The sequence below is a fragment of the Syngnathus acus genome, unplaced genomic scaffold (genome assembly GCF_901709675.1).
Source record: "Syngnathus acus unplaced genomic scaffold, fSynAcu1.2, whole genome shotgun sequence".
In the NCBI taxonomy this organism is placed as follows: Eukaryota; Metazoa; Chordata; class Actinopteri; order Syngnathiformes; family Syngnathidae; genus Syngnathus; species Syngnathus acus.
Window position 1 is genome coordinate 5351 of NW_023590211.1, and position 20145 is coordinate 25495.

General features: G+C 46.6%; 1 protein-coding gene across 1 annotated transcript; it reads left to right on the top strand.

The window, feature by feature from the left end:
• The first annotated feature begins 10860 nt into the window (after nt 1-10860).
• Nucleotides 10861-15953, top strand: LOC119118674. The gene has a single exon (XM_037245603.1). It carries the CDS (start codon nt 11102-11104, stop codon nt 15188-15190), a length of 4089 nt encoding a protein of 1362 aa, XP_037101498.1. The 5' UTR covers nt 10861-11101; the 3' UTR covers nt 15191-15953.
• Nucleotides 15954-20145: the final 4192 nt, after the last annotated feature.

Consider the following 20145-nt stretch of genomic DNA (forward strand, 5'->3'; position numbering starts at 1 on the left):
ACTGGGCACTCTGAAGCCCCCAAGAGCACTTTTTACTATGCCAACCTAACCAGAGTGACGGGAGAGGCACCATCCAGAAAACGTGCTCAGCTCGTCGAGAAAATGCGATTTAAGCAATAAAACAAAAAATGCTTATAAAACATAAACCAAACGTTGCAGGTGGTCATTTCTGCATGCGCAGTGATAAACCCGGCACTCTGAAGCACCCAAGAGCGCTTTTTACTAGAAATAGTGCTCAGCTCGTCGAGAAAATGCGCTCTAAGCAATACAATTAAAAATGCTCATAAAACATAAACCAAACGTTGCAGGTGGTCATTTCTTTATGTGCAGTGATAAACTCGGCACTCTGAAGCACCCAAGAGCGCTTTTTACTTTGCCAACCTAACCAGAGTGACGGGAGAGGCACCATCCAGAAAACGTGCTCAGCTCGTCGAGAAAATGCGATTTAAGCAATAAAACTAAAAATGCTTATAAAACATAAACCAAACGTTGCAGGTGGTCATTTCTGCATGCGCAGTGATAAACTGGGCACTCTGAAGCCCCCAAGAGCGCTTTTTACTATGCCAACCTAACCAGAGTGACGGGAGAGGCACCATCCAGAAAACGTGCTCAGCTCGTCGAGAAAATGCGATTTAAGCAATAAAACAAAAAATGCTTATAAAACATAAACCAAACGTTGCAGGTGGTCATTTCTGCATGCGCAGTGATAAACCCGGCACTCTGAAGCACCCAAGAGCGCTTTTTACTAGAAATAGTGCTCAGCTCGTCGAGAAAATGCGCTCTAAGCAATACAATTAAAAATGCTCATAAAACATAAACCAAACGTTGCAGGTGGTCATTTCTTTATGTGCAGTGATAAACTCGGCACTCTGAAGCACCCAAGAGCGCTTTTTACTTTGCCAACCTAACCAGAGTGACGGGAGAGGCACCATCCAGAAAACGTGCTCAGCTCGTCGAGAAAATGCGATTTAAGCAATAAAACTAAAAATGCTTATAAAACATAAACCAAACGTTGCAGGTGGTCATTTCTGCATGCGCAGTGATAAACTGGGCACTCTGAAGCCCCCAAGAGCGCTTTTTACTATGCCAACCTAACCAGAGTGACGGGAGAGGCACCATCCAGAAAACGTGCTCAGCTCGTCGAGAAAATGCGATTTAAGCAATAAAACTAAAAATGCTTATAAAACATAAACCAAACGTTGCAGGTGGTCATTTCTGCATGCGCAGTGATAAACTGGGCACTCTGAAGCCCCCAAGAGCGCTTTTTACTATGCCAACCTAACCAGAGTGACGGGAGAGGCACCATCCAGAAAACGTGCTCAGCTCGTCGAGAAAATGCGATTTAAGCAATAAAACAAAAAATGCTTATAAAACATAAACCAAACGTTGCAGGTGGTCATTTCTGCATGCGCAGTGATAAACCCGGCACTCTGAAGCACCCAAGAGCGCTTTTTACTAGAAATAGTGCTCAGCTCGTCGAGAAAATGCGCTCTAAGCAATACAATTAAAAATGCTCATAAAACATAAACCAAACGTTGCAGGTGGTCATTTCTTTATGTGCAGTGATAAACTCGGCACTCTGAAGCACCCAAGAGCGCTTTTTACTTTGCCAACCTAACCAGAGTGACGGGAGAGGCACCATCCAGAAAACGTGCTCAGCTCGTCGAGAAAATGCGATTTAAGCAATAAAACTAAAAATGCTTATAAAACATAAACCAAACGTTGCAGGTGGTCATTTCTGCATGCGCAGTGATAAACTGGGCACTCTGAAGCCCCCAAGAGCGCTTTTTACTATGCCAACCTAACCAGAGTGACGGGAGAGGCACCATCCAGAAAACGTGCTCAGCTCGTCGAGAAAATGCGATTTAAGCAATAAAACAAAAAATGCTTATAAAACATAAACCAAACGTTGCAGGTGGTCATTTCTGCATGCGCAGTGATAAACCCGGCACTCTGAAGCACCCAAGAGCGCTTTTTACTAGAAATAGTGCTCAGCTCGTCGAGAAAATGCGCTCTAAGCAATACAATTAAAAATGCTCATAAAACATAAACCAAACGTTGCAGGTGGTCATTTCTTTATGTGCAGTGATAAACTCGGCACTCTGAAGCACCCAAGAGCGCTTTTTACTTTGCCAACCTAACCAGAGTGACGGGAGAGGCACCATCCAGAAAACGTGCTCAGCTCGTCGAGAAAATGCGATTTAAGCAATAAAACTAAAAATGCTTATAAAACATAAACCAAACGTTGCAGGTGGTCATTTCTGCATGCGCAGTGATAAACTGGGCACTCTGAAGCCCCCAAGAGCGCTTTTTACTATGCCAACCTAACCAGAGTGACGGGAGAGGCACCATCCAGAAAACGTGCTCAGCTCGTCGAGAAAATGCGATTTAAGCAATAAAACAAAAAATGCTTATAAAACATAAACCAAACGTTGCAGGTGGTCATTTCTGCATGCGCAGTGATAAACCCGGCACTCTGAAGCACCCAAGAGCGCTTTTTACTAGAAATAGTGCTCAGCTCGTCGAGAAAATGCGCTCTAAGCAATACAATTAAAAATGCTCATAAAACATAAACCAAACGTTGCAGGTGGTCATTTCTTTATGTGCAGTGATAAACTCGGCACTCTGAAGCACCCAAGAGCGCTTTTTACTTTGCCAACCTAACCAGAGTGACGGGAGAGGCACCATCCAGAAAACGTGCTCAGCTCGTCGAGAAAATGCGATTTAAGCAATAAAACTAAAAATGCTTATAAAACATAAACCAAACGTTGCAGGTGGTCATTTCTGCATGCGCAGTGATAAACTGGGCACTCTGAAGCCCCCAAGAGCGCTTTTTACTATGCCAACCTAACCAGAGTGACGGGAGAGGCACCATCCAGAAAACGTGCTCAGCTCGTCGAGAAAATGCGATTTAAGCAATAAAACAAAAAATGCTTATAAAACATAAACCAAACGTTGCAGGTGGTCATTTCTGCATGCGCAGTGATAAACCCGGCACTCTGAAGCACCCAAGAGCGCTTTTTACTAGAAATAGTGCTCAGCTCGTCGAGAAAATGCGCTCTAAGCAATACAATTAAAAATGCTCATAAAACATAAACCAAACGTTGCAGGTGGTCATTTCTTTATGTGCAGTGATAAACTCGGCACTCTGAAGCACCCAAGAGCGCTTTTTACTTTGCCAACCTAACCAGAGTGACGGGAGAGGCACCATCCAGAAAACGTGCTCAGCTCGTCGAGAAAATGCGATTTAAGCAATAAAACTAAAAATGCTTATAAAACATAAACCAAACGTTGCAGGTGGTCATTTCTGCATGCGCAGTGATAAACTGGGCACTCTGAAGCCCCCAAGAGCGCTTTTTACTATGCCAACCTAACCAGAGTGACGGGAGAGGCACCATCCAGAAAACGTGCTCAGCTCGTCGAGAAAATGCGATTTAAGCAATAAAACAAAAAATGCTTATAAAACATAAACCAAACGTTGCAGGTGGTCATTTCTGCATGCGCAGTGATAAACCCGGCACTCTGAAGCACCCAAGAGCGCTTTTTACTAGAAATAGTGCTCAGCTCGTCGAGAAAATGCGCTCTAAGCAATACAATTAAAAATGCTCATAAAACATAAACCAAACGTTGCAGGTGGTCATTTCTTTATGTGCAGTGATAAACTCGGCACTCTGAAGCACCCAAGAGCGCTTTTTACTTTGCCAACCTAACCAGAGTGACGGGAGAGGCACCATCCAGAAAACGTGCTCAGCTCGTCGAGAAAATGCGATTTAAGCAATAAAACTAAAAATGCTTATAAAACATAAACCAAACGTTGCAGGTGGTCATTTCTGCATGCGCAGTGATAAACTGGGCACTCTGAAGCCCCCAAGAGCGCTTTTTACTATGCCAACCTAACCAGAGTGACGGGAGAGGCACCATCCAGAAAACGTGCTCAGCTCGTCGAGAAAATGCGATTTAAGCAATAAAACAAAAAATGCTTATAAAACATAAACCAAACGTTGCAGGTGGTCATTTCTGCATGCGCAGTGATAAACCCGGCACTCTGAAGCACCCAAGAGCGCTTTTTACTAGAAATAGTGCTCAGCTCGTCGAGAAAATGCGCTCTAAGCAATACAATTAAAAATGCTCATAAAACATAAACCAAACGTTGCAGGTGGTCATTTCTTTATGTGCAGTGATAAACTCGGCACTCTGAAGCACCCAAGAGCGCTTTTTACTTTGCCAACCTAACCAGAGTGACGGGAGAGGCACCATCCAGAAAACGTGCTCAGCTCGTCGAGAAAATGCGATTTAAGCAATAAAACTAAAAATGCTTATAAAACATAAACCAAACGTTGCAGGTGGTCATTTCTGCATGCGCAGTGATAAACTGGGCACTCTGAAGCCCCCAAGAGCGCTTTTTACTATGCCAACCTAACCAGAGTGACGGGAGAGGCACCATCCAGAAAACGTGCTCAGCTCGTCGAGAAAATGCGATTTAAGCAATAAAACAAAAAATGCTTATAAAACATAAACCAAACGTTGCAGGTGGTCATTTCTGCATGCGCAGTGATAAACCCGGCACTCTGAAGCACCCAAGAGCGCTTTTTACTAGAAATAGTGCTCAGCTCGTCGAGAAAATGCGCTCTAAGCAATACAATTAAAAATGCTCATAAAACATAAACCAAACGTTGCAGGTGGTCATTTCTTTATGTGCAGTGATAAACTCGGCACTCTGAAGCACCCAAGAGCGCTTTTTACTTTGCCAACCTAACCAGAGTGACGGGAGAGGCACCATCCAGAAAACGTGCTCAGCTCGTCGAGAAAATGCGATTTAAGCAATAAAACTAAAAATGCTTATAAAACATAAACCAAACGTTGCAGGTGGTCATTTCTGCATGCGCAGTGATAAACTGGGCACTCTGAAGCCCCCAAGAGCGCTTTTTACTATGCCAACCTAACCAGAGTGACGGGAGAGGCACCATCCAGAAAACGTGCTCAGCTCGTCGAGAAAATGCGATTTAAGCAATAAAACAAAAAATGCTTATAAAACATAAACCAAACGTTGCAGGTGGTCATTTCTGCATGCGCAGTGATAAACCCGGCACTCTGAAGCACCCAAGAGCGCTTTTTACTAGAAATAGTGCTCAGCTCGTCGAGAAAATGCGCTCTAAGCAATACAATTAAAAATGCTCATAAAACATAAACCAAACGTTGCAGGTGGTCATTTCTTTATGTGCAGTGATAAACTCGGCACTCTGAAGCACCCAAGAGCGCTTTTTACTTTGCCAACCTAACCAGAGTGACGGGAGAGGCACCATCCAGAAAACGTGCTCAGCTCGTCGAGAAAATGCGATTTAAGCAATAAAACTAAAAATGCTTATAAAACATAAACCAAACGTTGCAGGTGGTCATTTCTGCATGCGCAGTGATAAACTGGGCACTCTGAAGCCCCCAAGAGCGCTTTTTACTATGCCAACCTAACCAGAGTGACGGGAGAGGCACCATCCAGAAAACGTGCTCAGCTCGTCGAGAAAATGCGATTTAAGCAATAAAACAAAAAATGCTTATAAAACATAAACCAAACGTTGCAGGTGGTCATTTCTGCATGCGCAGTGATAAACCCGGCACTCTGAAGCACCCAAGAGCGCTTTTTACTAGAAATAGTGCTCAGCTCGTCGAGAAAATGCGCTCTAAGCAATACAATTAAAAATGCTCATAAAACATAAACCAAACGTTGCAGGTGGTCATTTCTTTATGTGCAGTGATAAACTCGGCACTCTGAAGCACCCAAGAGCGCTTTTTACTTTGCCAACCTAACCAGAGTGACGGGAGAGGCACCATCCAGAAAACGTGCTCAGCTCGTCGAGAAAATGCGATTTAAGCAATAAAACTAAAAATGCTTATAAAACATAAACCAAACGTTGCAGGTGGTCATTTCTGCATGCGCAGTGATAAACTGGGCACTCTGAAGCCCCCAAGAGCGCTTTTTACTATGCCAACCTAACCAGAGTGACGGGAGAGGCACCATCCAGAAAACGTGCTCAGCTCGTCGAGAAAATGCGATTTAAGCAATAAAACAAAAAATGCTTATAAAACATAAACCAAACGTTGCAGGTGGTCATTTCTGCATGCGCAGTGATAAACCCGGCACTCTGAAGCACCCAAGAGCGCTTTTTACTAGAAATAGTGCTCAGCTCGTCGAGAAAATGCGCTCTAAGCAATACAATTAAAAATGCTCATAAAACATAAACCAAACGTTGCAGGTGGTCATTTCTTTATGTGCAGTGATAAACTCGGCACTCTGAAGCACCCAAGAGCGCTTTTTACTTTGCCAACCTAACCAGAGTGACGGGAGAGGCACCATCCAGAAAACGTGCTCAGCTCGTCGAGAAAATGCGATTTAAGCAATAAAACTAAAAATGCTTATAAAACATAAACCAAACGTTGCAGGTGGTCATTTCTGCATGCGCAGTGATAAACTGGGCACTCTGAAGCCCCCAAGAGCGCTTTTTACTATGCCAACCTAACCAGAGTGACGGGAGAGGCACCATCCAGAAAACGTGCTCAGCTCGTCGAGAAAATGCGATTTAAGCAATAAAACAAAAAATGCTTATAAAACATAAACCAAACGTTGCAGGTGGTCATTTCTGCATGCGCAGTGATAAACCCGGCACTCTGAAGCACCCAAGAGCGCTTTTTACTAGAAATAGTGCTCAGCTCGTCGAGAAAATGCGCTCTAAGCAATACAATTAAAAATGCTCATAAAACATAAACCAAACGTTGCAGGTGGTCATTTCTTTATGTGCAGTGATAAACTCGGCACTCTGAAGCACCCAAGAGCGCTTTTTACTTTGCCAACCTAACCAGAGTGACGGGAGAGGCACCATCCAGAAAACGTGCTCAGCTCGTCGAGAAAATGCGATTTAAGCAATAAAACTAAAATGCTTATAAAACATAAACCAAACGTTGCAGGTGGTCATTTCTGCATGCGCAGTGATAAACTGGGCACTCTGAAGCCCCCAAGAGCGCTTTTTACTATGCCAACCTAACCAGAGTGACGGGAGAGGCACCATCCAGAAAACGTGCTCAGCTCGTCGAGAAAATGCGATTTAAGCAATAAAACAAAAAATGCTTATAAAACATAAACCAAACGTTGCAGGTGGTCATTTCTGCATGCGCAGTGATAAACCCGGCACTCTGAAGCACCCAAGAGCGCTTTTTACTAGAAATAGTGCTCAGCTCGTCGAGAAAATGCGCTCTAAGCAATACAATTAAAAATGCTCATAAAACATAAACCAAACGTTGCAGGTGGTCATTTCTTTATGTGCAGTGATAAACTCGGCACTCTGAAGCACCCAAGAGCGCTTTTTACTTTGCCAACCTAACCAGAGTGACGGGAGAGGCACCATCCAGAAAACGTGCTCAGCTCGTCGAGAAAATGCGATTTAAGCAATAAAACTAAAAATGCTTATAAAACATAAACCAAACGTTGCAGGTGGTCATTTCTGCATGCGCAGTGATAAACTGGGCACTCTGAAGCCCCCAAGAGCGCTTTTTACTATGCCAACTAAAGGGAAATGTGCTTTCGGCAGTTTGCAAACATATTTTGTTAAGACAGCGCTAGACTTATAATCATATCAATCATATCAGTAGTAGTGTACTCGTGTGGTGATTAATAAGTGGAAAGGAATGTGCAGGCTACAATGAATTTGTTCTCTACAAAGTATTGTGGAACAGGATGACCAGACAGGGAGGATATCTCAAGGCCGGTGAAGAACAACTCGTCTTTGTGGTCCAGACACCTGTGCTGAGCAGGGGAAAAACCCAAACCAGGAGGAGACGACCATCGACCATCGACCATCGACCAATCACCACACAATATTTTGCATGCTTGAATATTCATATTGTGTTTCTTTAAAACTGGGCAACCCGGAAGAATGTGTTGTCTTTGATGGTCACGAAGGCACACGAGTTTTTGTGTTAGGGACCCGAGACCCAGGCCTGTATTAGTTTGCTTTGTCAGGATTAAACAATTGGTAAATTCGGCCTAATTGATCTACTGGTCTTCTCTTTGACAGAACGAACTCGCAGAATTGTTAGGTGCGACAGTGTGTAGATTTGGACGTAACAACTCTTGTGTTAAGTGTTGATCATAATTTGGAGTCAGATCAATAGCTAAAATCCGTAACCTAACAATTTCTTGGTGACCCCGAACGTGATGTCAAGAGAAGGGTAATTGACAAACTCGTGGTCTGTATCCAGGTCATCGGACAGTTAGTCTGGGACAGCTGTCTCCCGGTCGGCGTACCGTTTGGGAATAAGGAATAAGCGCACAACGTTGAGCTGGTACGACGTCTCCTCAACCCTGAGCTCATCACTGATGAGGTAAGCAGAATACCTGTTACTATATGTCGAAATTCTGCAAATTGAAAGAGGAAATTTAAGAGGAGACTGTCGTTCAGATCAAATAAGGTGTGCAAGAAGTTAAGTAAGTTTGGAACTTACGTGTGTAACGTGTACGGTAAAGTCAGGGACTTACGCGTACTAAGAATAGGTCAGGGACCTAGTGCTTCGTCGTGGAACTTATGTGTGTAACGTGTACGGTAAAGTCAGGGACTTACGCGTACTAAGAATAGGTCAGGGACCTAGTGAACTTACGTGTGTAACGTGTACGGTAAAGTCAGGGACTTACGCGTACTAAGAATAGGTCAGGGACCTAGTGCTTCGTCGTGGCGGACAAGGGTGCGGTGACGATCGTATTCAAATAGCTGGGGTGTTTTTTGAGATCCCCGAGGAGAAGTGAGGCCTCCTCAAAAAGTATCCGGTGATAACAGTTCCTCCTGTGAGAGATAAGACCGCTAAAATGTCCAAAATGAGCAACCAAATTGGGGGGAGTGTGTGTGGTGAGAGGAATGAATGGAGTGAGAGTGTGTGTGGTGAGAGGAATGAATGGAATGAGGTTGAAGGATTGTATGCTGATGTGGAAGCGCAAATTGTGAGTGGATTTGACCGAAAAGAAGTTGCAAAGGAGCGCATGAAACACAGAAAAGTCTTCGTGAAATTGGAAGCTGACAAATTGTTTCAGGGCTTCCCAACAGCTTGGGACATGGAACGCCTGGCAAGGCAATTGCAGAAAAAAGAGTGTGTGGTGTTGAAAGGAAAGCTTGACCTAGAGGTTGAGAAAAAAGGCGCCGACTGGCGCAAGCGCAGGTTGCTAGAGAAGCACATTAGGGAAAAAGAGGAAGAGCGGCGCTCTCTGCACAATTTGGCGACAGCTGCAACAGCTTTGTTCGCTACTCAAAAGAAAATTCCCGTAGAACATGCAGAGAGTGAGAGAAGAGCAGAGAAGGTAGAGAAAGTGGTGAAAATAGACGAGGAAAGGAATGAATACAAGGGCATTTATCCATCTTTGCATGATGTGACACACCCGAGTGCCCCCACACTCGGAGTGACCAATGTTGGACCGCCGCCGTACGGCGCCCCCGGAGTGATGGCTCCGGTGGTGACGTTGGGTGGCCGGATGGTGTTGGATGTTGAGGGCGAAGGCGAAAGGGCAGATCAGAGCATTGTGCAGCTGATTGAACAAGCAGTAAATAAAGAGAGGCGCCGGGCCCGGGAGGGGGATATAGCCCACGTGGTCACATCCACCCCCGGCCCGAGCCCCCACTCCTCCAACGTGACGAAAGGAGAAAGTTGGCAGAGACTTAGTGCTGAAAATGAGGAGCTAAAGAAAAAAGTTGATCAAGCTGAGGAGCAGCGTAGACTGGAAATGCAGATGTTGAAATGGGCAACAGAAAAAGTGAGACGAGAAGACGCAAAGGGCGAGCGGAGACAGAAAGAGCTTCCACAGTGTGATAGCAGCGAGGGGGAGGGGGAAGATAACGTTGTAATGCAACAGAGGAAAATGTTACAGTACGCGAATCAGGATAGTAGAAAGAGGTACAGGCAGGGAGAGAAAGAGATGCGGAAAGGATACAATTTGCGGAGTGGTCAGGGTCAGATGACGCAGACCGAGGGGCAGAAAAATGAATTAATGTGTCCGCTGGTGACCACACCAGGCGGCCAGCACTACGAGCCTATGGTGCTCCGTGATGTGACTGCGATGATGGAAAAAATGCCCCCACTTCACAGAGGAGGTAAAGTGTGGCTGAACAAATTTTTGGCTCTGATGAGTGGGCAGAGCTGTACACTCGGTGACATGCGTCAGACATTGGCAGGAGCATGCTCTCTAGTACAATTGCAGGCGATTGAGGAAGCAGCAGGCACAGCGAGACTGGGGAGGGAGGTGCCCTTGCCACAAGTAGCAGCGCCCCTGTTTGAAAACATTAAATTGACTTTCCCACAACCCACCGATCTGGCCCCCACTATGTTTCCTTATGATGTGAAAATGTCACCAGCACAGCATTATGTAACATGTGTGGAAAGTTGGATTGAAACTACAGGTCGTCATCCGGCTCTCTCGCCCGAGGCAGAGGTGCTCTTCCGGACGGCGCTAGTGGATGGACTTCCGCCAGACGTGAAGCAGCAGCTGATGTCAGACCCTGACATTCTGGTTTGTGCCGAAGCACGATTTAAACGTCATCTTTTGTATCACTGCAGAACGTTCACTGAGTCACAAGCTAAAGTTGAGAACGAGACAGACGCATTATCAAAACAGTTGCTGAAATTACAATTGGCAAAGATGCATGGTGAAGCTAAACAGTCAAAATCACAGAAGAAGGAAATGCAAATGTCACAGGCTCCTCAGGTGGTTGGGCGCGGGAGGGGCCAGTTCCGGGGTGGATACAGAGGCCGGGGAGGGAGTGCACCCGCTTACCCGGGCAGGATGACATACCAACCCGACCCATCCAACGCATGCTTCATCTGCGGCGAAACCGATCATTGGGCAAGAGGATGCCCACAAAGTCGACCGCGCGGAGCCGCCCGCCCAGCCGGAGGCCCCCCACGCCAACCCGGGGCGCCGATGCAACAGGCAGCAACAGCTCCATTTGGTGGACGGCCCTGGCAACAGCCACAAACACACGGAGGTCAGTACTACCAACATGATGATCTCTGGTGTGGACAATTTGAATAGGGCTGCCCGGGAAGCCAGAGAAGCAGTGGCGCGGCGGAGCCAATGCTTCATGTGACAGTGGAGGGAAAACCTGTGCAGATGCTGGTGGACACAGGAGCAACTTATTCATCAATAAACACTGCCCTACCTGTATCCTCACTGTCAAAGAAAACAACAACTTTAGTCGGCTTTTCGGGACAACCACGAACTCTGCCTTTTACCAAACCACTTGAGACGGTGATCACCCAGACGGGGTGTAGACTGTGGCACAAATATATCCATTCTACAGACACTCCGATCAATTTGATGGGGAGGGATTTGCTGTCAGCCGTTGAAGCTAAAATCCTGTGTGGGCCGGAGGGAGTGATAATTCAATTTCCAAATGGTGTCAGCATTCCGTGCTCACAGCAGCTACAACAACATGGCCAGTGGCTGATGGCGCCCCTACAGACAGAAGCAGAAACTGCAACCATCTACTGGGCCAGGCTGGAGCCAGAAACCCCTGCTGGTGGCGGTGTGTTCTCGACCTACCTACTGTGGAAGCCCTGGATCTGCTCACTGGCGCCATACCACCCACCTGTTGATCCTTTGCATTGCACTCTATATTATGACCGAAAAAGTGATGATGTTTATCGGGATTTGTTTGAAGAAATTGAAGGGCACATGTGGGATTTAACTTCATCATGCATTTTGATTGGTAAAGAGGGAGTTGCAGCAGCTACTGAATTAACACCTGAACAAATGCAGTGGTTCAAAATGACAGAAAAAGGGGTACCACACATTTCGCTAGCTCTTGCCCCAGGTCATGAAGCCAGACAATTGGGCTCAATGGTCAAACATTTGTTGCTGCAAACCGACTGGCGGAAAACACACATCCCTAATTTGTATTGGTCAGAGTCTCAGAAAGCTTACCAAATTAAACAACCCATGGTAGACTCAGGGCTGCTGGAGATGATGTTGGTATCTCGCACACATGGCAGGGAATTAACTGATCATGAGGACGCTGAAGTAATGCTCGCGGCCTTGCCCGACACCTTGTGGTCCCAAGGTCCATTTGATGTCGGGTTTTGTCACTCGATGGCCCCTATTGATCTCCAAATGGATGAGACGCAGCCTATCAAACGACCCCAATATCGTTGGCCGAGTGAGGCGGACCAAGGCATGGAAGACACTCTGTGCGGCCTCTGGGACGCAGGGGTGTTGGAAGTGTCATGCTCCGAATGGAACACCCCGTTAAGGCCAGTCCAAAAAGCAGATGGGAAAACATGGCGCATGGCACATGATTTGAGAGCAGTAAATGATGTCACTATAACTCCTGTTCTTCCCGTGCCAGACCCGCACCGAATCCTTGCATCATTGAACCCTGCCTATCAGTGGTTCACCGTAATTGATTTGGCTAATGCCTTCTTCTGCCTCCCGCTTTCCCCCTCAGTGCGGCACGTGTTCGCCTTCACTTACAAAGGGATGAAATTGCAATACACACGCATGCCGCAGGGATTCAAAAATTCGCCAGGATTGTTCAATCAGGTCCTCAAAGAACTCCTCGAACCATGCCAAATGCCGGATGGCACATTGTTGTTGCAATATGTCGATGATTTGTTGATTGCAGCAAAAGACGAGCAGACGTGTCTTGAAGGAACAAAGAAAGTGTTGTTGTGGTTAGGGGAGAAAGGGTTCAAGGTGTCAAGAAAGAAACTGCAATGCTGTCGCCAACAGGTCACTTTTCTGGGACGTGTGTTGACCCCTAGTGGCCTCGCCATGTCGCCTGAACATAGAAGCTCCATCCTCCGACACCCACGGCCCGCCACCGTCCAGGAGATGCTATCATTCCTGGGGTTGTGCGGCTACAGCAGACATTACATACCCTGTTTTGCTGACAAAACTGGTGTCCTACGGGCCCTGATCCGCGAACAGGGGGCGAGGAATCTCAGGGCTTGCCTGGTTTGGACACCGGAGGCTGCTGAGGTCTTTGTGTCACTGGTGCAGGAGCTGGCCTCTGCTGCGGCTTTGGCCACTCCTGACTACACTCTGCCCTTCCATCTAGATGTCTCTATTTCAGGGAAAGTTGTGAATGGAGCTCTGTACCAGAAAATGCAGCATGGACGTGCAGTGTTGATGTATTGCAGCGTCCCCTTGGACAACATTGAGCAACGACAACCCGATTGTTCCAGATATGCGGCTGGCCTGGCAAAGGTCTTACTCAAAACAGCCCACACGGTCATGGGGCATCCAGTTTATGTGTTAACTGATCATGCAGTGTCTTCATTTGTCGCATCGGCGGCGTTCACGTTGACTCCACTGCGACAAACACGGTTGTTGAAAATATTGACTGCCCCAAATGTCAACTATGTCCATTCCGGAGTGAACATGGCCGATCAATTGTTGGTGGGACCCCATGAGTGTGCATCAAAGGTCCAGACGGTGGCGAAAGTCCGACCTGACCTCTATTCCACTCCGCTCGGGCACGGTCGTGTGGTGTTCACAGATGGCTGCTGCTGGAGAGACAGGATGGGCTCCCTCCATGCGGCCGCGGCTGCGGTCGAGTGGAGGGATGGTTCCTTCCAGCCTCTTAAAGTGATGAAGCTCAACACCCACCCATCGGCCCAGGCGGCAGAAGTCTTTGCTCTGGTGTTAGCTTTACGACAATGCAAGGGGGAAGCCGTGACCATCTATTCTGACTCCGCTTATGCGGTGTCGGCGGCTTTACTCGATCTGGTGGGGTGGCTGCAGAATGGGTTCACGACGGCCAGGGGCTCGGAGATTGCGCACAAGGATTTGATGTTGCATTTGTTTGAGGCATTGAAGTACCCGAGCGAGGTGGCCATTGTCAAAGTGCCTGGTCACTCCAAAGCTGACACCTTAGTAGCTAGGGGGAATCGAGCGGCTGATGAATTGGCCAAGCAGACGGCCGGGTATGGCGGGGCAGAGGACATGATGGTGTCCCGCGGTCCACTAATTGTGGACGGGGAACACCCCGACTCCTGTTTGCCTCTGTCACTCTCGCATGCCGATCTGTGTGCCGCCCAGGGTGCCACGTCCCCGGAACAAAAATCGGTCTGGCTGGCAGCAAAGGCTGTCAAACGATCAGATGGCTTGTGGGTAGGACCCAAAGGACAGCCAGCTCTTCCGGAGGGAAGGCTGATGTCGGAGGTCCTGACACAGGCTCACACACCTTCCCATGTGGGTCCCCATGCCATGATGATCCATCTTCGAAGTTGGTGGCATCCCAAACTCTCAGATGTGGTCTGGAAATTCGTTGCGGATTGTGAGTCTTGTCAGACGTTCAATGCACGCCCTACGTTGAAGCCTAAGCCCGGCCTGTTTCAGCCGGCCCCATGGCCGGGGGCAGAGGTGATCATTGATTTCACAGACATGAATACAAGAGTGAATGGAAAACGCTTTTTGCTTGTGTTGGTTGACGCTTACTCGGGCTGGCCGGAGGCATATCCGTGCTCGAAGGAAGATTCTGCTGCGGTGATCAAGGCTTTGATCACCCATTACATCCCTACCCACGGTTTTCCGGCCTTGATCCGTTCTGACAATGGTACACACTTTAACAACAAAGCCTTGGCCAAGGTAGAATCAATTTTGGGGTTGAAGCATCGATTCGGGTGTGTCTACCATCCTCAGTCTCAAGGCCGCGTTGAACGACTTAACCGAACGCTAAAAGAGAAATTGGCCAAAATTATGGCTCAGACGGCAATGAATTGGCTACAAGCACTTCCGCTTGCTTTGCTGTCTGTGAGACAATCCGTTAACAGGAGCACTGGATTCGCACCGTTTGAGTTGATGACGGGCCGTCTAATGCCAGGACCAGCGACGACGCTCGTCCCACCAGAGGATGTTCCGGTACCTAATTTATCTCATACAGCATACTGGTCCTATTTGTCTGCTTTGGTGTCCAGTGTTTCTGCACAGCTTGGAGAAAAATCCGCTGCGGCTGCGGCGGAGGAAGGTGTGTCGGTGGAGAAACAGCTCACGCCGTACGTGTACGTCCGAGTCATCTCCAGGAAGTGGACGGACCCCCGGTGGAAGGGCCCCTTTCGTGTCTTGGCCAGGACGTCTCACGCGGCCCAACTCGACTTCAAAGGACGCCGGTGGTATCACTACTCACAACTCCGTCCGGCCCCAGAGTTTGTTCCGTCAGGATGAAGGTATTCCTGGTTGGCCGTGTCCCGGACCCGGCCAAGAGGGGGGGAACAGAAGGAGTAGGGGAAGCAATACGGAGAAGGAAAGGGGAGGGCCCGAATGGTTTTTCGAAATTTGCGAGATTAATTTTAGGACTGTTATTTGTAGGTTGTATTTTTGTGTGGACAGTGATGACGATTGATGAGACCTTCCAGCAGAAAACGTCCCAGATTCAAATTTCACACACCACAAACAACATCATGTCTGAGCATCATTTAAACATCCGGTCCAAAAGACAAGTGACCGGGGTCACTCAGACACACCGGGGACACTGCGAACCGGTCCAATCATTTAAATGGGGGATCCAGGTTTGCATCCCTAAAAACGTGACAGTACAAATTATCATACCGTTTGAAAGTTTGGTGAACGGGCAGATTAGAGGACAGGATTATCGGGATTATGATTGGTATTTGACCAACGACTTGGTAAATAGGGGTTGGAAAGATCTGGTATGGGACACTAAAGATTGGTATAAGTCATGGGGGACTAGTGTTCAAGCAAAACAACATCAGCAAATGATAAAAGGGGAAAAAACGCAGACAGGCATCACCTTGTGGGTTAATGCTTCACACGATTTACATTTAGGAAGACGCACAGTAGGGTGCTGGGGTTTCCAGTTAAACATATATGTGTATAAATACCCGTATTGGCAGATGTTCCTCTGTCAAGGTGAGGATGCCAAACAAGAAGTATCTTTGAGTCCCTCAACAGACCCCCGAATTTTAGCGAAAGCGATTAGGAGCGTAGATGATTGGTTTCGGGTCACTACGGGAGTCACCGCTGTAAACAATAATTGGCTTTTGATGGCGGAACAAGCTGCTAATGCAACTGGTGAAGATTGTGTGGTTTGTCTCGAAGCAAGAGTAGTGTTAAAAATTGTTCCAGCTGCAATAGAATCAGCATGTGTTTTACAGGTGTTGACCCAGTCCAGGACCAGTGGCGATTGTTTGATTTATAATGATATTTTCCCAGTCGTGGGCTTGGAGAAAAGAAAGCCCATTTTTGATAGCCATGTGACTCAACAAAATATGACATGTTTAAAGTTAAAGGGAAACGGCATAAGTATTGGGACAATAGATCACACATGGTGCAGGATAAATTTGTTTTTGAATGTCCCCTCTCCTCTCTCTCGTGCAGACCTCTGGTTGTGGTGTGGTGACAACAAATTATATGATCGCTTGCCGAAGAATGCATCAGGTATCTGTGCCCTTGTGTCTTTGATAATGCCTGTGGTGGTTGTCCCCATTGAAATACAGAATCTCAATTGGAACATGGAGTTCCCATTGGCGGGGCTCCTAAGGCGAGCCAAAAGAGACGTTTTGCCCCCATGGTTGAGCGACAACGATCCGACATATATTGACGCTATAGGAGTGCCCCGGGGTGTGCCAGATGAGTATAAACTCGTTAATCAAGTGTCCTCGGGATTCGAAAGCATTTTCTTATGGATCACCCCCAATAAAAATGTTGACCGTATTAATTATATTCATTACAATGTCCAACGGCTGGGTAATTATACAGCTGAATCATTTGCAGCGGTCCATGAACAATTGGCCGCGACGTCATTGATGTCGTTCCAAAATAGAATTGCGTTGGACATGCTATTGGCTAAGGAACATGGTGTGTGCGGAATGTTCGGGGATGCATGTTGTACTTTCATCCCCAACAACACGGCACCAGGGGGCCGACTGACCCGGGCGTTGGAAGGACTAAGGATACTGAATAAAAAGATGAAAGATCATTCAGGTGTACGCACCGATATTTGGTCTGATTGGATGAAAACGTTCGGAAACTGGAAAGGCCTCATCATGTCTGTGCTGGTTGCTGTGGCTATTTTTACTACAATAATGATTTTATGCGGTTGTTGCTGTATTCCATGTATTAGATCACTCACTGTTCGGTTGATCGAGAAAACCGTTGGCCCGTTGTCACCGAAGGGCCAATATACCCTGGTGACTCAACAGGAGCCGCGGGGGGAAGAAAGGACCGACAGTGTGCTGGTCGCTGATTACTAGAGTAACTGGTGATGACCTCATAAATGAGGTCATGAGAGGGAATAAAGGGAAATGTGCTTTCGGCAGTTTGCAAACATATTTTGTTAAGACAGCGCTAGACTTATAATCATATCAATCATATCAGTAGTAGTGTACTCGTGTGGTGATTAATAAGTGGAAAGGAATGTGCAGGCTACAATGAATTTGTTCTCTACAAAGTATTGTGGAACAGGATGACCAGACAGGGAGGATATCTCAAGGCCGGTGAAGAACAACTCGTCTTTGTGGTCCAGACACCTGTGCTGAGCAGGGGAAAAACCCAAACCAGGAGGAGACGACCATCGACCATCGACCAATCACCACACAATATTTTGCATGCTTGAATATTCATATTGTGTTTCTTTAAAACTGGGCAACCCGGAAGAATGTGTTGTCTTTGATGGTCACGAAGGCACACGAGTTTTTGTGTTAGGGACCCGAGACCCAGGCCTGTATTAGTTTGCTTTGTCAGGATTAAACAATTGGTAAATTCGGCCTAATTGATCTACTGGTCTTCTCTTTGACAGAACGAACTCGCAGAATTGTTAGGTGCGACAGTGTGTAGATTTGGACGTAACAACTCTTGTGTTAAGTGTTGATCATAATTTGGAGTCAGATCAATAGCTAAAATCCGTAACCTAACACAACCTAACCAGAGTGACGGGAGAGGCACCATCCAGAAAACGTGCTCAGCTCGTCGAGAAAATGCGATTTAAGCAATAAAACAAAAAATGCTTATAAAACATAAACCAAACGTTGCAGGTGGTCATTTCTGCATGCGCAGTGATAAACCCGGCACTCTGAAGCACCCAAGAGCGCTTTTTACTAGAAATAGTGCTCAGCTCGTCGAGAAAATGCGCTCTAAGCAATACAATTAAAAATGCTCATAAAACATAAACCAAACGTTGCAGGTGGTCATTTCTTTATGTGCAGTGATAAACTCGGCACTCTGAAGCACCCAAGAGCGCTTTTTACTTTGCCAACCTAACCAGAGTGACGGGAGAGGCACCATCCAGAAAACGTGCTCAGCTCGTCGAGAAAATGCGATTTAAGCAATAAAACTAAAAATGCTTATAAAACATAAACCAAACGTTGCAGGTGGTCATTTCTGCATGCGCAGTGATAAACTGGGCACTCTGAAGCCCCCAAGAGCGCTTTTTACTATGCCAACCTAACCAGAGTGACGGGAGAGGCACCATCCAGAAAACGTGCTCAGCTCGTCGAGAAAATGCGATTTAAGCAATAAAACAAAAAATGCTTATAAAACATAAACCAAACGTTGCAGGTGGTCATTTCTGCATGCGCAGTGATAAACCCGGCACTCTGAAGCACCCAAGAGCGCTTTTTACTAGAAATAGTGCTCAGCTCGTCGAGAAAATGCGCTCTAAGCAATACAATTAAAAATGCTCATAAAACATAAACCAAACGTTGCAGGTGGTCATTTCTTTATGTGCAGTGATAAACTCGGCACTCTGAAGCACCCAAGAGCGCTTTTTACTTTGCCAACCTAACCAGAGTGACGGGAGAGGCACCATCCAGAAAACGTGCTCAGCTCGTCGAGAAAATGCGATTTAAGCAATAAAACTAAAAATGCTTATAAAACATAAACCAAACGTTGCAGGTGGTCATTTCTGCATGCGCAGTGATAAACTGGGCACTCTGAAGCCCCCAAGAGCGCTTTTTACTATGCCAACCTAACCAGAGTGACGGGAGAGGCACCATCCAGAAAACGTGCTCAGCTCGTCGAGAAAATGCGATTTAAGCAATAAAACAAAAAATGCTTATAAAACATAAACCAAACGTTGCAGGTGGTCATTTCTGCATGCGCAGTGATAAACCCGGCACTCTGAAGCACCCAAGAGCGCTTTTTACTAGAAATAGTGCTCAGCTCGTCGAGAAAATGCGCTCTAAGCAATACAATTAAAAATGCTCATAAAACATAAACCAAACGTTGCAGGTGGTCATTTCTTTATGTGCAGTGATAAACTCGGCACTCTGAAGCACCCAAGAGCGCTTTTTACTTTGCCAACCTAACCAGAGTGACGGGAGAGGCACCATCCAGAAAACGTGCTCAGCTCGTCGAGAAAATGCGATTTAAGCAATAAAACTAAAAATGCTTATAAAACATAAACCAAACGTTGCAGGTGGTCATTTCTGCATGCGCAGTGATAAACTGGGCACTCTGAAGCCCCCAAGAGCGCTTTTTACTATGCCAACCTAACCAGAGTGACGGGAGAGGCACCATCCAGAAAACGTGCTCAGCTCGTCGAGAAAATGCGATTTAAGCAATAAAACAAAAAATGCTTATAAAACATAAACCAAACGTTGCAGGTGGTCATTTCTGCATGCGCAGTGATAAACCCGGCACTCTGAAGCACCCAAGAGCGCTTTTTACTAGAAATAGTGCTCAGCTCGTCGAGAAAATGCGCTCTAAGCAATACAATTAAAAATGCTCATAAAACATAAACCAAACGTTGCAGGTGGTCATTTCTTTATGTGCAGTGATAAACTCGGCACTCTGAAGCACCCAAGAGCGCTTTTTACTTTGCCAACCTAACCAGAGTGACGGGAGAGGCACCATCCAGAAAACGTGCTCAGCTCGTCGAGAAAATGCGATTTAAGCAATAAAACTAAAAATGCTTATAAAACATAAACCAAACGTTGCAGGTGGTCATTTCTGCATGCGCAGTGATAAACTGGGCACTCTGAAGCCCCCAAGAGCGCTTTTTACTATGCCAACCTAACCAGAGTGACGGGAGAGGCACCATCCAGAAAACGTGCTCAGCTCGTCGAGAAAATGCGATTTAAGCAATAAAACAAAAAATGCTTATAAAACATAAACCAAACGTTGCAGGTGGTCATTTCTGCATGCGCAGTGATAAACCCGGC

Coding starts and splice junctions, on each gene's coding strand:
- LOC119118674 (XM_037245603.1), top strand. CDS start 11,102: ATGCTTCATGTGACAGTGGAGGGAAAACCTGTGCAGATGCTGGTGGAC.